This window comes from Staurois parvus, unplaced genomic scaffold (genome assembly GCF_062004578.1).
Source record: "Staurois parvus isolate SC_StPar_1 unplaced genomic scaffold, SC_StPar_1.0 ptg000009l, whole genome shotgun sequence".
Taxonomy (NCBI): domain Eukaryota; kingdom Metazoa; phylum Chordata; class Amphibia; order Anura; family Ranidae; genus Staurois; species Staurois parvus.
In genome coordinates, this window is record NW_028317805.1 from 12,215,818 (window position 1) to 12,238,789 (window position 22,972).

The 22,972-nt window shown below is 43.7% G+C and overlaps 1 protein-coding gene across 1 annotated transcript in view; it reads right to left on the bottom strand.

The window, feature by feature from the left end:
- The window catches only part of BCCIP (BRCA2 and CDKN1A interacting protein), a 45,214-nt gene that overhangs the window by 7,795 nt on the left and 14,447 nt on the right, over positions 1-22,972 (bottom strand). Inside the window, exon 5 of the mRNA XM_089669636.1 lies at positions 8,751-8,938. Within this exon, the coding sequence (XP_089525762.1) occupies positions 8,751-8,938 (188 nt within the window). The remainder of the gene's footprint in view (positions 1-8,750; positions 8,939-22,972) is intronic.

Here is a 22,972-nt window from a genome sequence, read left to right on the forward strand (position 1 = left end):
ATAGCCTGCGATGAGGTAGGCCAATGAGGAGGGAGTTACAATAGTCAAGGTGAGATATAACAAGGGAGTGAATAAGCTATCACTTAACGGGCGTATCTTGGAGATGTTGGAGGTGAAGTCTACAAGATTTGGACAGCGATTGGATTTGGGGGTGAAAGGACAAATGGGAGTCTAGAATTACACCTAGTACCACATGCACACGTACTTTTAAAGATGGTGGTGCAGAAGAGGGGTGGGGAACCAACTCATTTAGCAGTTTAGTTCCGCTTTAGGAAGAGTATATAGAGTATTCTTGTGTGCCTTTTATATCTGCACGGAGTTCAGCTTTAAATACTGAACCATTCTCATAGCAGCCATGGTCTCCGGCAACCCTTTGCAGATGACCAAGCTCTAATTAGGTCATAAGTTCTACCTCCATCCTGAAATGTAATATAAAAGAGCCGAATGAGTGAATCATTGCTCCACAATGTGGGAGAATAAATTCCCCCCAAAATTTGGCAATAACAATAAACGTTATGCAAATGAGCGTTCGTTAGAACAGAAGTGTGCTGTGTAAACAGAAATACAACATATCGCTGACAGTTTACTATTAAATTACAGGCCTGGAGGCGGCTCATTTTATACCGTGATCTGCTTATATTGTACAAAGCCATTTACAGCCATTACTGCTAGTCTGACCCGGAGGCTCCCTACTTCATTTGTGCTGCAATCTTAACTAGATTTACTGCAGTCGTGTCAGTGCGAAACCCAGTAATTTCTCCATATCTAGGGGTGACCCTTCTCCTGCGCGACACCCACTACTCCGCAATTAACAATTTACAGCCGCCAGACCCAAACGCCACTCTGTGCCGGAATTAATAATGGGATTCATAGTTCATGGCAGGTTAACAAGGAAAGCCCAGGCACCATGCATCATCTGATGGAAAATGCATTCATGAAGACTTTTTTTTCGTAATCTTATACTGTTATCACTTTGGTATCATCATATAATTGGAGAGGGCAGGTGAAGGGTTTGTTCAGCTTTATATGAAGTATCACATTTTTAAGGTTTTTGTTTAAAAGCTTAAAGCTGAACACCAGCCAAACAGCTGAATAAACAGATGAAATACACGTGTTAGAATTTATATTGCTGTTCAACCAGTCCAGCGATTTACATAGCTTTGCCACACCATGCCGCACCGACTAGCAGTGCAAAAGATCTCTTTTTCTTTGCTGCAGTTGAGCAACACTTACAGGTCTTGTCCCGTCCCCCTTCCCAGCCCGTGACTGGACAGTGAAAGGAGAAGCAGCAGACTGATCAGCTCATCTCTCTGCTCTCTCCTGCCATTAGCATGTTCCTTGTTAGCATATGAGCACTGCAGAACAGCTGATTGGCTCCTTGTGCTGCTTCTTCTTTGGCCAGTCTAAGCTTTGCTGTACAGAGACTGCAAGAGGCTGATACAATTCAGAATTAGGAACTTACACTGCTTGGATTTCATCTTTAGAGTTCATGCACACTGCTGCTCCTAAACTAATGTTTTTGGGGCGTTTTGGCATTTTTTGCCTAAGCCCCTGAACTCCCCTCAATAAAATTCTAAGTGTCCATAGGCTTTTAGAAGAGTTTAGGAGCTGCAGCCTTTAGAATCAGTCAAAGCTCCTCTCCTGAACGCAGAAGAATCAAATTCAGAAGAGGAGCTTTTGGGCAAAAAAAAAAAAAAGAAAAGCCAAACATACCTAAAACGTATGTAGACACACTAGTGCTAGCTGCATTTAGCGCTTGAGTTTTTATTCATTTCAATGGCCAGAATAAATTAAAATTCCGGGCAATAAAATTAACAGACTCCCACACGCCAAATGTGCCTGAACACATCAAAACGCGCCTGAACACATTTGAAAAAAACGTGGCCTACGTGTGTTCTTAATGCAGATTTTCTCCCTTAAAGTCCATTTCTAACCAAAACTTTTCTATTTAGTTTTTAGTGTGAAAGGGATAAAATCACTTTCAGTTTTCTATTGCTTTTTGTGGTATAGGCGCGCTGAACTTTATGGTGATAGGTTATGATGTAATATAGGTGCTGTGCGGTCCTGGAGATGGTGGTGTCCTGCTGGACCCTCAGAAGCATTTGTTAAAGTGTTGAGAAGATGGGACTACCACACTAGTTTGTACAGTCCTCTAAAAGGTTTCATTTTGCAACATCCCCCCTTCATCAGGGCTAAAATATACTGGGGAGATTCAACCCTCTATAGATATCCATTGTCACAGGGATGGGAAGTGACAGGGAAATCAAAACTTTACAGAAACTTCCACATCAGACTAGGACTAAGACCACACAATGTGAGGCCTCTGTCGGTGAGATGAAAATTAAGTTGAAGCATAAGACATGAGGATTATTATGACAGAAGAAACCCTATTGGTCTCTTCTCTCATAAATGCTTCTCTTTGACGGTCAATGTTGTGTGCATGCGAAGCTCGGTGTACATTTACAGCACCTCATCTGCTATGAAGATGTGACTCCCATGCACGGAAGTGACATCATTGCAACCTGGCCAATCAAGCAGCTAAAGATGGAGCACTGACAGCACAGCGCTGGAGGGGATTGTATGGCAGGTAATTCTGCCATAATGTGCTAATCCACTGTGCATACTAGCACATTAAAGCCAACTGACAAAACGCGTTGGTAAAACCCAGAAGCCATGACGTCACCACGTACAGTTGTGTTCAAAATAATAGCAGTCAGACATCACTAACCGGATCAATCACTGTTTTTGGTAGAAATGATATTTCTACATGGCAAATAATTTACTAGCAGGTGTAGTAGAGTAATAGAAATCCAACAGACCCAACAGTCATGACATGCATGCTGCTGATTCTGTGTAATTGAATCACTAATTGAAAGGGGCATGTTCAAAATAATAGCAGTGTGAAGTTCTATTAGTGAGGTCATTAATTCTTTGAAAAACAGGTGGCAATTATTGCCCTTATTTAAGGAAGGAAGGCAGCAAATGTTGTACATGCTGGTTACAGTGCATTTCTCTATGAAATTCTGAGGAAAATGGGTCGTTCCAGACATTGTTCAGAAGAACAGCGTACCTTGATTAAAAAGGTTGATTGGAGAGGGGAAACCATTTAAAGAAGTGCAGAAAATGATAGGCTGCTCAGCTAAAATGATCGCAAATGCTTTAAAATGGCAATCAAAACCTGAAAGACGTAGAAGAAAGCGAAAAACTACCATTCGAATGGATAGAAGAATAGCCAAAATGGCGCGGACTCAGCCAACAATCAGCTCCAGGAAGATCAAAGAAGGTGTAAAGTTACCTGTGAGTACTGTTACAATTAGAAGACTCCTATGTGAAGCCAAGCTATCTGCAAGAAGCCCCCGCAAAGTCCCACTGTTGGAAAAAAGACGTGCTGAAGAGGTTACAATTTGCCAAAGAGCACATTGACTGGCCTAAAGAGAAATGGCGCAACATTTTGTGGACTGATGAAAGTAAGATTGTTCTTTTTGGGTCTAGTGGCCGGAGACAGTTTGTCAGACGACCCCCAAACACTGAATTCAAGCCACAGTACACTGTGAAGACAGTGAAGCATGGTGGTGCAAGCATCATGATATGGGGATGTTTCTCATACTACGGTGTTGGGCCTATTTATCGCATACCAGGGATCATAGATCAGTTTGAATACATCAGAATACTTGAAGAGGTCATGTTGCCTTATGCTGAAGAGGAATTGCCCTTGAAATGGGTGTTCCAACAAGACAACGACCCCAAACACACCAGTAAACGTATAATAAAACAATTTGTAGTGAGCGCTCTCAAATAAAACTGACGGACCACGGCAAGGTGGATGCTCAGCATTACATAAAACAAATATATAGTCAACAAAATCCCCAATTCATATTAAAATAAAAATACAAATAAAACATTATGATAAAAAGAGGAAAAAATCTAGAATTAAATACATCTGATATAGTCATATACATAAAAATCTACATTCTAGAGCATAAAAAATATTTATTATTAGAATAATTTTCCTCATTACTCTATTCTCATATTCAAAATAGGTAAATGAAAATAAACATAAAAATGGAGTGAACTAAAAACATTAAAAATTATCTCAGAATATTAAAACACTTAGGGGAATTTTAAATATGGTTTTTAATTTGAATTTTAATAAGTGTTTTAATATTCTGAGATAATTTTTAATGTTTTTAGTTCACTCCATTTTTATGTTTATTTTCATTTACCTATTTTGAATATGAGAATAGAGTAATGAGGAAAATTATTCTAATAATAAATATTTTTTATGCTCTAGAATGTAGAGTGTAGGTATATACCACTCACAGTGGGGCCATTAAGAACGCCCTTGATATATAAATAGGTACTTCACAGTCATATTTAAAGATCTTTATTTACGGAGCACTGTCACTTTATTAGACAGGAGTATACCGCTCCATTGACTCCCTGGGGTCTGTGGCTGAATAGCCTGCAGCTACTAGGATGGGAAAGCGGAGGAATCTCCTACCCCTTTTTATATGACTTACAATATCGCGGATCCACGGCAAAATGGCGCTTCCTTTTGCGCGCATGTGCACTGCGGACTCTACGGGAAGATGGCCGCGGTTAATCGCGCATGCGCCATCTTCCTCTATATATTGCATTGACGTCGGTCACGCCTCTGTACAGCCTCCCCTCTGATGATGTGCCTGTAGCACGAAAGGCCTAAGGAGGAGCTGTGCAGAGCGTGACGTCATTTCCTACCGCCGGAGCCACGAGGAGGCCCGGCGGCCATCTTTATTGGGGTCAGTAATGCTGTTTTTCACTTCCTAATATATGTTGTGATGTGCATACTGCCCTAATGCTGTTTTTGACAAATAAATCACCTAAGAACATACTACACTATCTCTGGCACCTGTTTCTTGGGGCTCCTTTGTGGAGCCATTACTCCCACAGAGAGGGTGCCTATGCCAGCCAGAAGAGGGATCAATACTATCAGTGTGGATTACCTGACTAGCCTTAAGGGGACCTCTGGATCTGATTTGGAGTCTTTGATGACCCACCGTGAGAAGGACGCCCACCATTTGGTCTTCGATGGATCTGACATCTGGGATGATTATTCCTACATACGCATAATCCATGCGTTTCTGGTGAGTGCGCATTGCTATTATTTCGAAGCAGTATATACTTCGGAAGTGTATTCATCTAATCCAGACAACACCATGGATATCGCATAGACTTTTTGTCTTTATTTTTTGAGCGCTGCACTGTTTCTTGTTACATTTATACACCAGTAAACGTGCAACATCTTGGTTCCAGACCAACAAGATTGATGTTATGGAGTGGCCAGCCCAATCCCCAGATCTTAATCCAATAGAAAACTTGTGGGGTGACATCATAAATGCAGTTTCTGAGGCAAAACCAAGAAATAGAGAAGAACTGTGAAATGTAGTCCAATCATCCTGGGCTGGAATACCTGATCACAGGTGCCAGAAGTTGGTTGACTCCATGCAACACAGATGTACAGCAGTTCTCAGAAACAGTGCGACTACAACCAAATATTCATTAAGTGATTCAAAGGAAAGCAAAATCTTCAAACATTTTTCAGTTTATATAGTGAATGTTTGAGTTTGTAAAGAAGAATACAAACACTGCTATTTTTTTGAACAGTCTAATATTCACTTTTCTTCAATTCTTTTAGAGGAACAACACAAATTTGAGATATTTTTCTCCTTTTTTTGATTTGGAATAGAATGTGTAGTGTTCCCAATGCATTTGTGTGTATGGAAATAAAAGCTATTAGAAGGATTTTGAGCTTTATTCACTTTTTTCAACACACTGCTATTATTTTGAACACAACTGTATATGTGCAACCCAGGATCCTGGGTTGTGTAGTCTTTCATGCCGATTTTATGCGCCCGTTTGCAAGTGTTTTAAACCAATATTAATAAATCCACCTGCTAGATTAACACTATGGGAAGTGTTATTTGGGATTTTTTACATTATTTATGCTTGGGTTGATTCCAGGACCCTGAGTGTGCTGTGGTGGGAGACCAATCAGGGGGGAGACCATCTTATAAGCTGCTGAGCTGGGTGAAGACTTCTCTCAAGAGTCACTTACACTCTGGTAAGCCTCAGAGTGATTTCTGGTGGAGGACACGTGGTGCTATCATAGATCTACTTACCACTGAAGGAGTTGTTAGACTTATGTGATTTATTTCTATATGCACTATTTTAAATTAGTTAAGTGCTGCACTTACTTACTATAGAATAAACGATTCCCAGATATCAAAAAAATGTTTGAACCAGAGTATCCTTATGTAAAGAGGCCTTCACACATTCCATGTGGAATACATAGGTGAAACGTTCTATGAATAATGAGGAGGGTCAAGGTAAATTAATTTATGCAAACTGGTCTTCTTTGCTGCTAGATAACTATGACCGTAATTGTTTAGAGACCTTGAAAATTCTAACTCCAGAGTTGTCGTTGCAGGTTCTACATTATATCTCCGGACCACTAACATGCAGCGCGAGGATTATTATTATGACTAGTTTTGCTGCGCCACCCACTCACCCCATACTTTCTAAAGAAAAAAAAAAATCTATATACGTACACACACACATATACACACACACACACATACATCCTCAAGCCTTATAAATCATTTTATAAAAAAGGAAGCAGCTTACTCACTAAACCTTTCCAAGAATATGTATGGCTTTGGCAGGCGTACAATTAGTATGTCTCCTATATGTTTTTTTGTTTGAGTGTGATCAAATCTCATTTTTCCAAAGATATCAAAAAGACACCACTTTGGATTACATATCTTGGGGATAATAAATTCAGTAACTTGCAACCAAAAAAGGTCTCACTTTAGAGCATCCCCAAAGCATACGTAGACACCATTTGTCACCTGGAACCTGTGACAGATGGAGTAGAATTTTTTTTATCCATTTTAAATAGTCAGGCAAAGATAAAGTACTTTGGGTAAATACCTTAGCTGGATGATTTTATCTCTAAGGGATAGAATGGTGTCTAAATAGGAACCAAAACATGTTCTCCAGTCCTGCCAGTCAGGTCAGAAATATCTATTCCATTGTTCTTGTAAGCAGTAAAAACATGGGCGGGTCTCCCAACCACCACAAATTTATACTGAGTGCTACAATAACCAATGCAGACTCTCAAATTAGGCTAGCACCGCCCACATCAGAACTAAGTCCAATTACCACCACCAATCAATGAACGAGCCAAGGTTACCACTAGGAGCTCCTCCCTTGGATGGCGATGAGTGGGGCTTAGGTACAAATTGGGCAAAAGTTGAGGCCCTCTGTAAAGGGTCCATTGACAAGTATCTAAGGGTTAAAGAATGTGTTACCCCAACATTTCATATTCCTAATATGTGTCTATTGTACCATGTACTTGTGTTACAAAGCATCTCGTCCTCTTTGCATTTCTTCCTTTGTGTGAAATACATGGTAATCCTGTCAGTTCCCCTACTCTATTTCAAACTGACCAAGCTATGCATGGGAGCACATCCTTCCCAGCATGATCAGTTTTCTGACAGTGCTGGGAGGCCAGTCTGCCTATCCTCCAATAATCAAGACCGAACCCCCCTCCTTTCTTGCACAGCCATTCACTGGGACGATCAGTGTACTACTGCTTCTCCACCTCTCCAAGCACCTTAACGGAGCTGAGAACAAAGATTTAAGAAAATAAAAAGTATGATGTGTAGAGATATACTGTATATATCAAACATACAAACATGTTTTGTCTTTGATTTCTATTTTAAACCGAATGGATTGTTTTACAAGGTAAGGGTTCACATATACTTTAACAAAACACATTTACATGCATCACAAGAGATCTGCATTTTGATGGCATGGTTAGTGATGCTCCGTGGCTATCGTGACCAAACGGGATAAATGGGGAAGAGCCACAGCCTTGCTCTGTGGTTTGTTAGTCCAGCTCTTTTGCCTCCTATGTATTTGTGTTGTATGCTGCAGGCCTGATTCACAGTATGCCATGGGGCCCTGACTTTGTGCCACATCACAGATTATCTCCATCTATAGCTGGACCCATGCACTGGGGATGGATAATATTTCCATGGGCAAGGCTAAGCTATTGGGTGTGCTAGCCAAGAATAAACACTGCAACATGGAAGAAGAGCCACCGTGATGATATAATGGCAGGCTCAAGTAAGCAAAAAATGCTTTGTAGAGCTTTGTCTGGTGGGAACATGGAGAGATGGGGGTACTTTAGATTTTGTCCAGAGATGGGCTTTAAATCTTACCATCCTATCCGTTTGATGACAAACAAGTACTGAACAGCAAAGTGTGTTCCCCCATGCACATCAGCAAATGGGATCTAAGATTACCTAGCCTGTCCGATGATCAGCGTACAGCCAGTTTTACACGGTGCGGAAGCTTTCTGAATTGTACACAATAATTTTTTACTTTTGACAGCGAAGCAGAAACAGTTGCAGTACAAAATTCATTAAAACAGCATTTTCCCAATTTGAAAGCTGTACAGATTATAAATGAATCTTAACGAGAAGCACTGTGGTTTTTGTGCTCCAAACATATGAGAAACAATTACAGTTCTACTTTTCATAGGAAAACAAAGACAGAACATATCCTGGCTCTACTAATCATATCAAATTCATTGTCACATTGTTACAGTTTTTAGTCTTTGCACTTCAACACATTTACATTTAAATAACATCTTTGATGGTGACTGAAGGAAAAGGAGAGAAAAAAAAGCTGGAAATTAGACTTACTGGAGCTGCTGGTGCATGGGCAGAGCAATCTGTGCCGGAACATTAATGAATCTCTCGCTGAGGAGAAGGCCTACAGGTTTGCTGTTGTCATTTAAAACTTTATCTAACTGTTCGACCGTGCTCTGATCGCAGCTTTTCTCGCATTGGCTCAGAATCAGTTCTTTTACTTGCTCAGCACATGTGGTTTCCTAAGAAAACAAAATGATGTCCTCATTAAAAGGAAGTTACTTACAGTATGTTTTCAGCAAATACTCACTGCAAGCTTTTGTTGTGAAATGGCACCAATAGTCAAAAAATTTGGATTTTTAGCTTATTTGTATAAAATCTTTTTTCTTTGACTATATGACTCTTCATATTGATAATTGCTTATGCTGCTACCCTCAGGTGAATGGATACTAGCAAAAAAAAAAAAAAAAAAGGCATAACCCCCTCCTAGTTCCGCTAAGCCTCAGTTTTGAAGCAAGAAATGAGGAACAAATACAAAGAGAGGGATCCCCATGTCCTGTAGTGTACTCCTAGAAAAGGGTTTTACGGGTACACCCACAATACTCATTTTTTTCTTACATCAGAGGCTACAGGGCATCTTCAGGTTCATTACTACTTGGGATGTCCCAAAGCACTGAACAGGACTAGTGGGCAACATCAGAACAAAGTCAATCCAAAAACCCAAAACAGAATAGGGGAAAACCTAAGCATGAAGCTCAGAGACTTTACAAGCTGAAGTAATGGCAACCACAAAACACCACCTTGTGCGTAAGAAGCATCAATGGAATTACTCAAGTTGAAACAAAGAAATCTGTAAAACAGACACCACCAAATTAAGGTCCCACAGAGAAAGAGGACCCACACAGGCAGAACAATTCATGGAGTATTTAGACAAGATAGGTCTCTGCTGTGCAAATGCCTCCAGCTTGCAGATCTCAGGTTTTGTTTCAGACTGGGAAAAAAGCCAAAATGCACCCCTCAACATACTGTCAGAACTTGCAAGCCTTACAACAAGCCTTGGAAATCTACTTTCAGACTCTGTAATCCCAACCCTTCTCAGAGCAGAAACACCCCTGACCCTGCAGGATGTGGACTTCAACAGCAATGCCATCACAGCCAGTGATCATAAAACAGGACGAAACATCGAACCCTGCAACAAGTCTGGCCAATCTGGAAGAGCTCATGGCTTGTCCTCTAAGAGATTTGAGATGTCTGCATACTATGTTCTTCTTGGCCAAGCAGGTGCGATCAGAGTCACCAGAATACCCTCCAGAAGCTGCAGTGGAGGAAAGGCATAGATCATAGAGAACTAATCCCAAGGAGTCACCAGGACATCCACCGCAAACACCTGAGGAACCCTGGTCTGGGAAACACCCAGTGCAACTTGTTGAACCTAGGCAACAAGAGATCCACATAAAGCATCCCCCATCACAGACAAATTGCTGTGAACACCTCCGCGTGAAGGGCAGAGTCACCCAGATTCAACTGTTGATAGCTGAGAAAACACTGCCTGCTAATTTTCCACACCGGCAATGTGCACAGCAGAGAAGGTCAATACGTGAAGTTCTGCCCAGGACAAGATCAGATAGGTTTCTTCTTCAGCAGTGTGACTTCTTGTCCTTCTTTGATGGCTGAAGTATGCCACCACCATGGCATTGTTTGGCTGCACCCTGATGAGGAGACCCCCTAAGGTAGACCGACCAATGTAGAAGAGCCAGCCAAATCAGCTGAAGTTCCAGGATGTGATCAGCAACCTCTGCTCCTCTGACAACCACATTCCTTGAACCAAGAGCTTTTACAGAACATCCCCCCATCTCCACACGCTAGCATTCACTGTCAAAACCTTCCAAGCTATTGGAAGGAAAATATTTTTCCTGGCATCTGCATGGAAATCCACCATTCCAGAGCTAACCTGGTCTTAGCAGGCAAATGCATTGGCAGATACAAGGAATCCTGTCATTTGTCTCGTACTGACAAGATATTGACAAAGGAAATGTTAATTTGACACTTCAGCGCTTGGAAATCATGGGGATGTCTGTCATATGTACCATATCTGTAAACACCACTGTGCAACCTCAGCTGGAAGGAACAAGCAGTACTGCCTTCTTCATATTGGGGAATCCAGTACTGCATAAAAAATAAACAGAGAAGGCACAAATGCCTAGTGCATTATCTACCCTTTATTGAGAGGTGACAGACAACGAATTACACTCACAAGCCAAACAGAATAGACAGCATATAATAAAAAAACACTTTCCAGTGACATCAGAGACTCCACTTGGGAGAGAAGGGACAGGCATTTCTCCTGCTAAAGCAGCATTTCATATGTGCTGTGTTTGGGACTAATGCTGAATTCTAAGCCTGGGTTCACACTGATGCGGTCCGGAAATCGCAGCGTTTTCTGTGCGAATTCCACACCGCATCAGAATCGCACCCCATTCATGCGAACCGCTGCGGGTGTGTATGTTAAGTCAACAACACCCTGGAATCGGTCCACAAAACGCAGTACAATGTGCAGACTCGGATCGCATTGGTGTGAATACCCATGTGATCCGATTGTAGTTCGGACCCAAAAAAAGGGTCTTGCGCCTTTTTGGTGCGCATACGGTGCGATTTGAGCCATACATAATGTATGGCTCAAATTGCACTGCACACAATTCGCCTGTGATTGGCATAGAAATGCGGTGCGGTTCCGGTGCGAATCACATGCTATGTACAGCACCGCATGAGTGTGAACCTAACCAGAAGGTTCAACCACCCAACCTAACCTTTCCAGGATCTGCACCATTTGATACATATTTTATCTCAAGGTCTGAGCCAATTGTCCCTCAAGAAGTGTGTAATCCAGGTACCCCACAATGGGAATACCTCTGGTCCTCAACAATCCCAGAACTGGAGCAAACACATTGTTAAACAATCTGGGAGCCGCAGAAAAACTGACGGGCAACACCACACACTTGTAGTGGTAGACTTCTACTGTGAACCGCATAAACCATTGTCAAGATTGGAAAACTGGAAAGTGCAGGTAGGTATCCTTGAAATCCACTGTCGTCAAGAAGTCCCTCTAATGAAGCGAAGACTGGGTGGAAACCATTGTGATTTTCGGCACCTGCAAGAATTTATTGAAACCCTTGAAGTCCAGATGTCTCAGTTTGCTTGGGAACCATAAAAAGGCTGCATTAGAAGCCCGGAGGCTTCTCCCCCTCCAGCATGATGACCATCTGAGAAAGCAGCCTTTCATAACTGCTAGGAAAAACCAGAGTAAGACTTGCCGGTAACTCGGTTTCCAGTAGTCTTGCAGGATAGCTCTGAGAGATGGAGCTCCTCCCCTCCACTCAGGAAACACATTGCCACTTCGTCTTTTAAAGGTGGTCCCTCAGGCTCATGACCAGTTATCCATGAGAACCAAAAGGACGGATCTGAAAGACATATCAAACAACAAAATACTGAATAACTTTAAATCCTAGGGTGGAACATGCTGTCCTGGAAGATTACTGGAAACTGAGTTACCGGTAAGTCTAACTCTGGTTTTTCCCCAGTCATCTTCCAGGCCAGCCCTTGAGAAGATAAACAAGTACTCAACAGATTAGGAGGGGGACCACTGCTTGAAGGACCTCCTCCCAAAAGGCTTGGTCCTGGCTGAATATAAGGTCCAGACAGTAATGCCAGACAAAAGTAGAGAACCTTGACCAGATTGTCGTCCTGGAGATTTGCTCCAGGGTAGCGTCCGGCTTTTTCTGCCCACGTAGCACTAGTGGAATGTGACTTTAGAACCTTCGGTGGAGGAAGTTGCATGATTCCATAGCATTCAATGATCACTTGCTTGACCAACCTAGCTAAGGTGTTTTTAGACGCCTGCTTTCCTTTCTGCTTTCGCTCATATAGCACACGAACAAAGCTTCCGAAGACCTAAATTGGCTTGTAACCTCAAGGTATGTTAACAAACATCTCCTGACATCCAGGAGGCTCAGGTATTGCTCCTTACTGTTGGAGGGTGTGCTACAGAAGGAGGGCAACACTATGTCTTGGGATTTGTGAAAGGCTGGGGCAACTTTTGGTACAAAGCCTGGGTCTGTCTGTAAAATTATTCTGTCTAAAATCCTTAAGAAAGGCGCCCTGATAGACAGAGCCTGAATTTCCCCTATTGTGTGGGCCATGGTGATGGCCATTAGGAAGACCATCTTTAGAGTTAAGCTGCGTAGTGAGGCCTCCTGCAGTGGCTCAAACGGAGTGGCTAGCACTACCAATAAGTCCCAATTGGGACATTTACAAGAATTAGACTTTGCTCTTACCCACGGCTTTACAAAATCTTGAAATTAGAGGTCTTCTTGCAGACAGCGATCAAGGTAAACAGACAGAGCCGCTATTTGCATTTTTAGAGCACTCCGTACAAGTCTATTCTAATCCATGCTGCAAGAATTTCAGAATAGCTGGAGTGTCCATAATCTATTGTTTTCACAACACCATGAGTTGAACTTTTTCAACACCTTTTAGTAAATGGCTCTGATATTTGGCTTCCTAACGCTCAGCAAGGTCACCACAACCTTGTCTGAGAGCCCTTTTGACTTTAACTTCTCTTCAGAAGCCAGGCTGTCCACTTAAAATTCCCTGGCTTGAGGTGTTGATAAGGCCCCTGCCGCATCAGATATTCCCTGAGGTGAAGCGACCAAGGTAGTTTTGTCGAAAGGGAGAGGGGTTGCGAAAAGCACACTCTTTTGTGCCAGAATGGAGTGATCATAATTAACGTTGTCCTTTCTAGTAGGAATTTGTTCAGCAAATTTGAAGAAGCCTATGCTTCCTCTGGGGTCCATTTTCCTTGGGCTGGCTGCCCCCCTAGGTGGGGTCCCCAGCCCCCCCTGCTTGCGTCCATCACCAGCTTCTGCGAAATCGGGAAACAACCAGAATAATCCTCGACATAGATGTGTGCAGTCTCCACCACCATTTTGGCAGACGTACCTTTCTGTCCAGGTCCTCTTGCCCTTGTACATACAGTAAAAAAGGACTGTAAGGGCCTTAGATGGAACCTGGCCCACTGCACAGCCAGGATTGCTGATGTCATCAAACCTAGTACCGACATGAGTTCTTGTACATATACTGGCTGATTGTTCTGTAAAGCCCATACTTTTCTGATTAGATTTTGAACTTTCTCTTCTGGAAGCACTGTCTCCTGGTCTACCGACATGAGATAGTATCCTAGAAAGAGGATGTTTTGAGTGGGACTAAGAATTGACTTGTCCAGGTTGAGAATCCATCCCAGGGACTTCAACCACTGTTGTACTTGAATCAGATTTTCTGTCAGCTGTGCTTCCATGGGGCCCACAAACAGGAGGTCATCCAGATACGAAGCCACTACCATGGACTCCAACCTTAATGGTGCTAGAGCCTCTGTCACTACCTTCATAAAGATTCTCGGTGAAGAGGAAAGGCCAAAGGGAAGTGCTCTGCTCTGAAAGTGACATTCCTTTTTATTAATCTCCACTGCCAGCCTCAAGAATTTCTTGGAGTCTTCTGAAATGAGGACATGGAGGTAAGCATCCCTCAAGTCCATGGTTGCCATGAACACTTTTTGGTAAAAAATGTTTTTTATTAAAAAAACTGATTCCATCTGGAATATCTTGTAACGATTTGCCTTGTTCAAGGGTTTGAGATTTAGAATCAGATGAAATTTTCCCAGCGGCTTCTTGACCAAGAACACATGGGAATAAAACCCCTTTCCTCTTCTTTCCTCAGAACTGGGATGAGCACTCCTTGGTCAACCATTTCCTCCAGGAGTAGAGGGAGCGCTTGAACCTTTTTGGAATCCTTGAAAGTTTCATCAGAAGAAATCTTTCTGGAGGAATGGTGATGAACTCCAGAGCATAACCCTTGGCGATGATGTTGAGGACATATTAGTTGGCTGTAATCTTCTGCCACTAGGGAAGGAAGGTAGCCAGCCTTCCTCCCACTGGCATCCTAAAGTCACTGTTTTGGGGCTGCTCCAGAAGAGCCAAACAAGACATTGCTCTTTGGTTTCCCCTTGTGCACAGCCCAGTGCTTTTTCAGCTGTTCCCTTCTTTCTTCCTTTTGATCCTGAAAAAACCTCTTCTGGAAAGGTTTTGGCTCTTCCGCAGGGAAGGCCTTTTTCTTGTCTGCTGTTCTCTCCAAGGCTACATCCAAACCTGGCGCAAACAGCAGGTCTCCTGAAAAGGGAAGATTACATAATCTTAACTAAGATGCTTTATCAACGGACCAGGCTTTTAGCCAGATATCCCTTCTGGCTGCCACTGTCAGAGCCCCTGCTCTGGCAGCAAGCTTCATCAACTCAGAGTATGCATTTTCGATGTAACCGACTGCTTTGAAAAAGAACTTGGAATTCAGAATCTCCTCCCTCGGAGTGCCATTCCTAATGTAATCTTGTAGTGGAGTCAACCAGAAATCCAAATCTCTTGCGAAAGATTGAAGCTAGGGTGGGTTTTAGGCTTGCCACGCTAGTCTCCCAGGCTCTTTTAAAGACTATGTCATCTCTTTTATCCATGCAGTCCTTCAAATGCCCCATGTCTTCAAAGGCAAATGCCGACTTTTTAGACACCTTAGATAGGGGGCATCTAGCTTTGGATACTTATTCCAAACAACCTGAGGATCTTCATTGAACGGAAATCTCCTCTTGTGGATGGCGGCAAAAAACGTTTCTTTCTCAGGATCTGTCCACTCTTTAAATACCACATCCGACATCACCTGGTGAACCGGAAATACCTTTGATTTCTTTTTCTGTAACACCTGATACATCAGGTCATGTTTTGAGGGTTGACCCTTCTCTTCCTCAATTTCTAAGGTCTCGTAGATGGCCGCTAATAGGTCCTCCACATCATCTAAGGACAACTTAAATTTAGGGCCTTTCCTCTTCCTTCCTTTTTTCCAGCTCCGATTCCAAACTGGAAGCATCTGCGTCACTAGTCACCAGGCCAACTGCCCTGTCCACTGCGACATCCTGAGACCCAGAAGCCACCGACCCCGGCCAGGCTATGGGTGAGGACTTACTTGCTGGAGCGCTGGAGTTCTGATATCTGCAATCAGCTTCTTAAAAGGTAGAGGCCATTTCTTCCTTGACCGAGCCAAAGTAATTTGCATAAAGGGTGTCTGACACGCTGTTTACAAAGCATCTTCGTCCCACATTTTGCACAGAGCTTTTTGGTAATGGGCTTGGGCTCTTTAAGTGGCTTCACCTGCCAAGACCTAAAACACAGGGGCCCCCAGTGGTCAATAAATGACTATCCATCAGAGACGTGCTCTCCCGGTTAGAAACACTGCTCTCCTGCTGTGTCCCAGACTGCTAGGCATCACCAACATCCCAGACACTCTGACCCAAACAATTTAAGACACAAAGGACACCCCACTGGTGCATACCTGCATCCTGCTGGTACCCGTTTCCCCCCGGAGCCTTTGCGGATGGCAGCTCTAACTCATCCCCCTGCATCCTGAGGGCTGTGTGGTGCTCGTCCTGGCGTCTGCAGTGGCATCCACATGTAGTACAGCCGGCATCCTCTCCTCCCCGCCTACTTCCCCATGGCACAAGGTGATGACATCATCCCACCTCGGAAGTGATGCGCCTGCGTTTCTGGGTCAATTGGTGCCAGTCGCAGAAGCTCCGCCCCCCTGCTGAGACCGCCAGGGAGATGACTGCCTTTCCGCCTCTCATCCATGCCTGGGTTCAGAGGGAGGGGGAACGGATCACCTCCGGCCCGCTGCCCTCCAAGCTGACCACCTCCACCAAACCTGTCAGCCAAGTAAGCTGACCACTGGACTGGATCTCTCTTCCTCACAAGCCGCCATTGAGAGATGGAGCCTCCCAGCAGTCCCTCAGGCAACACGTCCCCTCCGGATAGAGGAAACACAATAACTGGTCATGGGCCTGAGGGACCGCCTTAAAAGACGAAGTGGTATGTGTTTCCTGATTGGAGAGGAGGAGCTCCATCTCTCAAGGGCTGGCCTGAAAGACGACTGGGGAAAACTGCTTTTTTGGTGCCAAAAAGACCTGTGAAGCATGGGAGGGGAAATACCAAATCACTAGCTTGCAATCTCTGGATACCACACTGCAGATCTAGTCATCTGTGACTTCCATCCTCTCATATTGCATCTTGCAAAGAAGTTCGGCTGGCCAGCTCTTGAGCCACAGAATCTTCCTCATGGAGGATACATCGTCCAATCTGGAAACCTGCCATATGGAGTTTTCCAAGGCATCCACCAAGAAACTCAAGGCTCTGGGAAAATCTTCCAAGAACTACCAAATTGCAGGATCCCCTGGGTCTGATTTTCTAGAATGAGGCATTCACTTTGCCCAAAATTTGAGGGCTTTGCAAACTCCCACTCCCGGCTGCACAGCTGCTCCCACTAGAGAAGAGGACACCTTTAAAGAGGGCCTCTAACCTCTTATCCATAGCATCTTCAAAGGAATTCTATGGTCACAGCATAAAGTTTATTTTATAATGTCAGTGTTATAATAGCAACACAAAGATTTTTGACAATCTAATAAAAACTTGTTTGAAAAATCTAGATTCATGTTGTAGGTACTGCCTTTCTACTGGCCATCTCTTTCCACTGCTTCCTGGATTTTCTGCATACTTTGCAGCTTATCCTCTGCAGTTTACTTTCAAATTCTAAAGATTACATCCCATAGTACTTTGCTGCCTACAAGCAGTGATTCCTGCACTGACTCCGTCTCCTTAAAGTAAATTTCTCAGCACCTCTGTAGTTCAGACAGCAGGCTCTCTGAAATCTGTGACACAGGACAAAAAGCATAATGAATATGTGTCACAGAATTCAAGAAGTAATCTGTGGGGAACTTCATAGTCATTCAGATTAATAGGAGTATTATTATTATTATAATACAGGATTTATATGGCGCCAATAGTTTGCTCAGCGCTTTACAATATAAAACGGAGACAATACAGCAACAATACAGTTCAATACAAGAGGGATAGGAGGGCCCTGCTCCTTGGAGCTTACAATCTAGGAGTAGGCTAGAAGTAAAAGAAAGACAAAGTGTAAATTAATAATTTTACTTTTTGATACACTTTAAAAAATGGAAATACATCCACCTTCCATTCAGGTAGGAAATGGCTGGGTCAATAGCCAGTGAACCCGATTTTTTTGTAGTACTGTTGAGCTAATTGTTTAGGCAGAGAGAACACCTTCTTGGGTGAACCCAATCAGCAAATATCACTTCCTGCTAATGAAAATGCACAAGAAAAGATTTGGGATTCTTAGGCAGTCACTTGGTTGCAAATCCAGTGACTTTGGGAGAAGAGGACTCTGGAAGTGGTAATTTCAATATTGTCTGCACTTTTGTCCCTTGGTCCGAGACATCAGTGGACCCTGAATCTTCTCCTGAGTGGATTCATCTAAAGAGAACTCCTGATCCTCAACGGCTTCCTCCTCCTCCAGAGGATGTTCCTCCGACAACTCATCCTCTCGCAAAGGGGCGTGAGGGGGGCAGGGGGATTGGAGAGAAAGGGAGCATCCATGGTTTGCTCCTAGACATTACAACCCAGAGAGAACCCCTGGAAAGTTTAAACAAACTAGAAATGGCTGCTGAAAATTCCTCCCTAGACACAAAAGGAAGTGGAGGATTGTGCTCCTGAAACAGTGGAACTACCAGATAACGGCAGGGATTCTGCTCTGATCTGACCCTTAGGAGAGCCACTGCAGGGCAAACTATATAAGGGGGTCCTCCCTACCTCATACAGGCCCTTAAGTCCCCCCCCCCCAACCTCTGTTCCTATGCAATGCATGGTTTGCTAAATAAACCTATAAACCTCCTGGAATGGGAGCAGCCAACCCACTGAGAAGAGTGTCTGCTAAGTTCAAACACCTATGTGGCAAGCCACCCCAATTCAAAAAAAGTGTCCCAATACTTGAAGGGGACTGGTACAGAATAGTGTAGCAGCCGACTGCTGCTGAAAAGCTACTGAGCAGGATCACTGACCCAGGCCAGGAGAGCCCCCCCACAGCTGTGTCCAACTGCCCAAGGAAACACAAAATGGTGCAAGCACATGTGCAGACACACTCAATGACATCACTACACGCATGTGATAAAACCCAGTTCGCTCCTTTTGAAAACTGCTCTACAGTATACACAAAACACCAGGTGTCCCAAAAGCACAAAAAGATACAGGTGGATGCCACACATGGTTCCACAGTATAAGAGACACCTACTACTCCATAGGTGCAGGTATAGAGGCCCAATCTTCACCCATCACTGTGTGTGTGCCCCTCAGGGCCTTCAGGAACCCGACTACCCTCAGAAGATCACTGTCCTGGACCTGTATATTATACTACCCTGCAGCAATGTCACCAGATACCGCTGCCTGCAAGATCCAGAGCTGAACAGCAACCCTACAGGCCGTCCCCACTCATCCATGTGGGGTATGGGTACCGTCCCCCTCTGGGCCCCAAAGCTATAAGAGATAGACCTGAACAAGCCTTTTCCTTCCCCAGTAAGGTTGTGCAGAACAAGCCGTGAAAACAGGGCATTCATACCCACAGAAAAGAATCTTCAGAGAGACTTCACAGGCACATCCATAAACTAAGAAGAATAGCAAAAAAACAAGCCTTAGTTCAGCTGGGAGTTGTTGTGCCTAGATGGGAAAACCTGCCTCTTTAAAGTTGGCGATATAACCCAAGTAGCCGTGAATATGAAGATACCCGGTGCCTTATGATGTAAGAAATTACATTTTCACTGTTGGGACAGCTGGTATCCTTCAGTATCGGTATCCAATGGCTAATAAAGTGTGATTGTGTATGGGTTAATGTTGAAGTCCGGCAAGGGAGATTCTCCCTATGAACAATACTTCCCCCACCTACTCTAGCATATAAAAATAGAACAATCTAAATGCCTTTTTTACCCACCCGACTCTGTAGTCATGTGACAGATGAGGTCCAGAGTGTTCTCTCTTCCTCGTTGCAGAGTGCTGCAAGTGTCCACATTACCAGGCAGCAGGTTCCTCACAAGTTCTCAATACTCTAGCTGCAGTATGGTAATGGAAACAGATCTGAATTACAGCACTAAATCACCAATTTTCACTACTGAAGGAGGTGCCGGAGAGGGACAGGTAAGTAAAAAGGGGCTTTAAAGGGCTTTTTTTTTTGTATTTAAAGCAAAACCTGCTGAATGAGTACCATTTTAATTATTGCTCAGATATGACCTTTGACCACTTGTGTACCAGCCTGTATACACCTCTTCATCACCAGGCCATTTTTTTTTTCATTTTTCAGGTCTGTGATAAGCTGACAACTACTCCATCATAAAAACTCCATTCATAAAAAACGAGGGGGGGGGGGGGGGGGAGGCCATCCAAAAAGCTGTTTTCCTTATTCGATGGTATAAAGCATAACGTATATAAAAAAAAAAAATATATAATATTCCAGAACAGTATATTTCCTTTTTGGAGATTAAACCCCCCAAGGTGATCTCATTTTTTGAAAAGGAATAAACATGCGGATATTGAGGTAGTTAAAACAAGGAAGCGTGGTAATGGTGCGCTAATTACAGCACATCATTAAATGTGCAGGTCATACATAGATCAGATCTGCACAGCGAGTCTGTGATCCAAGCCATCTCATGATGACTCGGTTCACAATCATTAAAAAGGACGCAACAGTCAGCTGTGTGCATTTTCTCCAATGCCATTTATAAAAAGCACTGAGGAAATATCGGTGCAAATTATATTTTGTGAAGTAGGTCAACAATGGCTGCTTCCGCCCTTCTTTTTGTATTTCGATGGTTTTTATTAGTTTAGTAAACAGTTCAACAAGACTCGCCCACGCAGGGGCTATCAATGGCACATAAAAAAACTAAAGAAACGGTGCTCTAACAGCAACAGAGCAAAAGGTGCGCCCACACAGGAAATATCAATGGTACATAAATTACAAAAACAGTGATATAACATGGACAGCATCCCAAACCAAAGGCAGCTATCCACCGCCCCATAAAAGAAACAAAAATAGAAAGGAAAAAGGAGTAGAAAAGGAAGAAGACAAGACCAGAAGCTGGGGTCGGGGAATGCCAGTATCGAACACCATCACAAACCCAGACTAGCTGGGGGGAGCATGGGAAAAGCATATGTCAACCATGGCTCCCAAATTTTTAAAACATTTCCGTTGTGAGTTGTTACAGATACTCGACATCTGTTCATTAAGTATCAGAGTGGTCATACAGTCCCGCACCCCCTGAAGAGGGACAGACGGGCTCTTCCATGGCTGAGCAATTGTTCTAGTTGCCAACAAGAACAAATAAGAAGCCAACTTCTGCTGGTAAGCCAACAGGCCCGGTATGGGACAATGAAACAAAGCGTACAGAGCATCCCGGTGTATGGAGAGATGGAACAAGATGAAAAGGAGGCCAAAACACACGAGACCAAAAATGAATCAGTTTCGGGCATGACCACCATATATGCAACACATCTCCACAATGACCACAACCCCGAAAGCATCGATCACTGCAGGCAGGGTTTGCCTGGGGCAAATGAGCCGGGACCCAATACCAACAAAACAATACCTTGTATGCCGCCTCCAGCGTGGTTGTATTAAATTAACATTTAGTTATAAACGACCAGGCCCTATTCCAGTCCTCCAGTTCCATGACCGCCTCCAGGTCGCACTCCCACCGAGCGACATATGAGAGAGAAGTACTCGTTGAGCGCCTATTCAAGGATGCATAAAGTAGGGAAATAAGGCCCGGGGCGTCTGGACGCTGTTGGCAAAGCTGTTCAAAAGGCAGATTTCTGATACGGGAAAGCAGAAGTGCCCCGCAGTGAGGTTAGCCAATGCCGCAATTGGAGGTAGCGGTAAAATTCCACGTGAGGGAGATCCCGTGACTCCAGAAAAGAATTCCAGGTGGGGAAGGATCGAGAAGTCAAATAAAGTGTTGCACCTGCGAAAAACCATTGGCCACCCACCAAGAGAACACCCTTGGTTGATCCAAACCCGGCGGGAAGAGAGGATTGTTAATAATCGGGAGCAAAGTTAGAAAAGGGGACATCAGGCCACTGGAGTAGCGTACTGAGTTCCAAACTTGTAGGCCCTGGAGCAAAATCGGACTTAGTACCATAAGGTGTGGGGCAGGGGGGAACCACAGAAATGTCGCAGTAGGGGCACAATTAGGTAGCTCCAGCAGAACCTAGAGAGGAATGTCAGAGGAAGCATGCAACAGACAGTGGGGCAATCTGGCTCATCTGATAATACTTAGTTACATTAGGTACCCCAAGACCCCCCTGGAGTCTATGAACAAAAAGCGTATTTCTGGAGACTCTGGGGTGCCTGTCGGCCCAGATAAACCGCATAATCCTTGCCTGAATCAATCGAAGGAAATGAGGAGGAACTTGCACTGGGAGGGTGCGAAAATAATACAACAATTTGAACAGGATGGTCATTTTCACTGAGTTAACCCGTCCTATCCAAGACAGGTGTGGAAATTGCCAGCAGTGCATAAGAGGACACAGACCGAAGCAACAGATAATAATTCACAGCATACAAAGAGCCATAGGTGGAGGTCAAGCGAATGCCCAGGTATTCAAACGAAAAGGAAGCCCCAAATCGAGAAGAAACGCGCAAGAACCTGTTGCAAATTTGGGAGCGTCATCAGGGGATTAGTGAGAGTCAAGAGGGCATCATCCGCAAAAAGGTTCAACTTAAATTCCTGTCCCATGTATGGAACATATATTAAAGCCAGCGGCTCAAGCGCCAGGACAAAGAGAGCCAGGGACAGGGGGTATACCTGTCTCGTCCCTCGCCAAATAGCAAAGGGGTCTGAAAAATACCCAGCGTATTTAACCAAAGCCGAAGAATACAAGGTTTGGATCCAAGAAAGAATAGAGTCTCTAAAGCCCCAACAAGACAACACAAACCACAGATATTCCCAGGATAGAGAAACAAAAGCTTTATATACACGTCTAAAGACAGTAAGAATTCCAGAATTTTCCGCTGTTGTAGAAGGTGTACAAGGTAAACCACTTTACGAACGTTATCACCGGCCTGCCTCTCGAGGACGAAACCTACTTGGTCCCTGTGGACCAGACTACACAAATATTTATTGATACGAAGACTGAGAATCTTGCCCAATATCTTCAGATCTTCATTAAGAAGAGAAATGGGCCGAAAGGCTTGTGCTTCTTGCACATCATCTGTTATCTTAGGAATCATTGAGATACGAGCTCTGAGCGCGTCTGGAGAGGACAAAGAGTCCTGTTGTAACTCATTGAAAT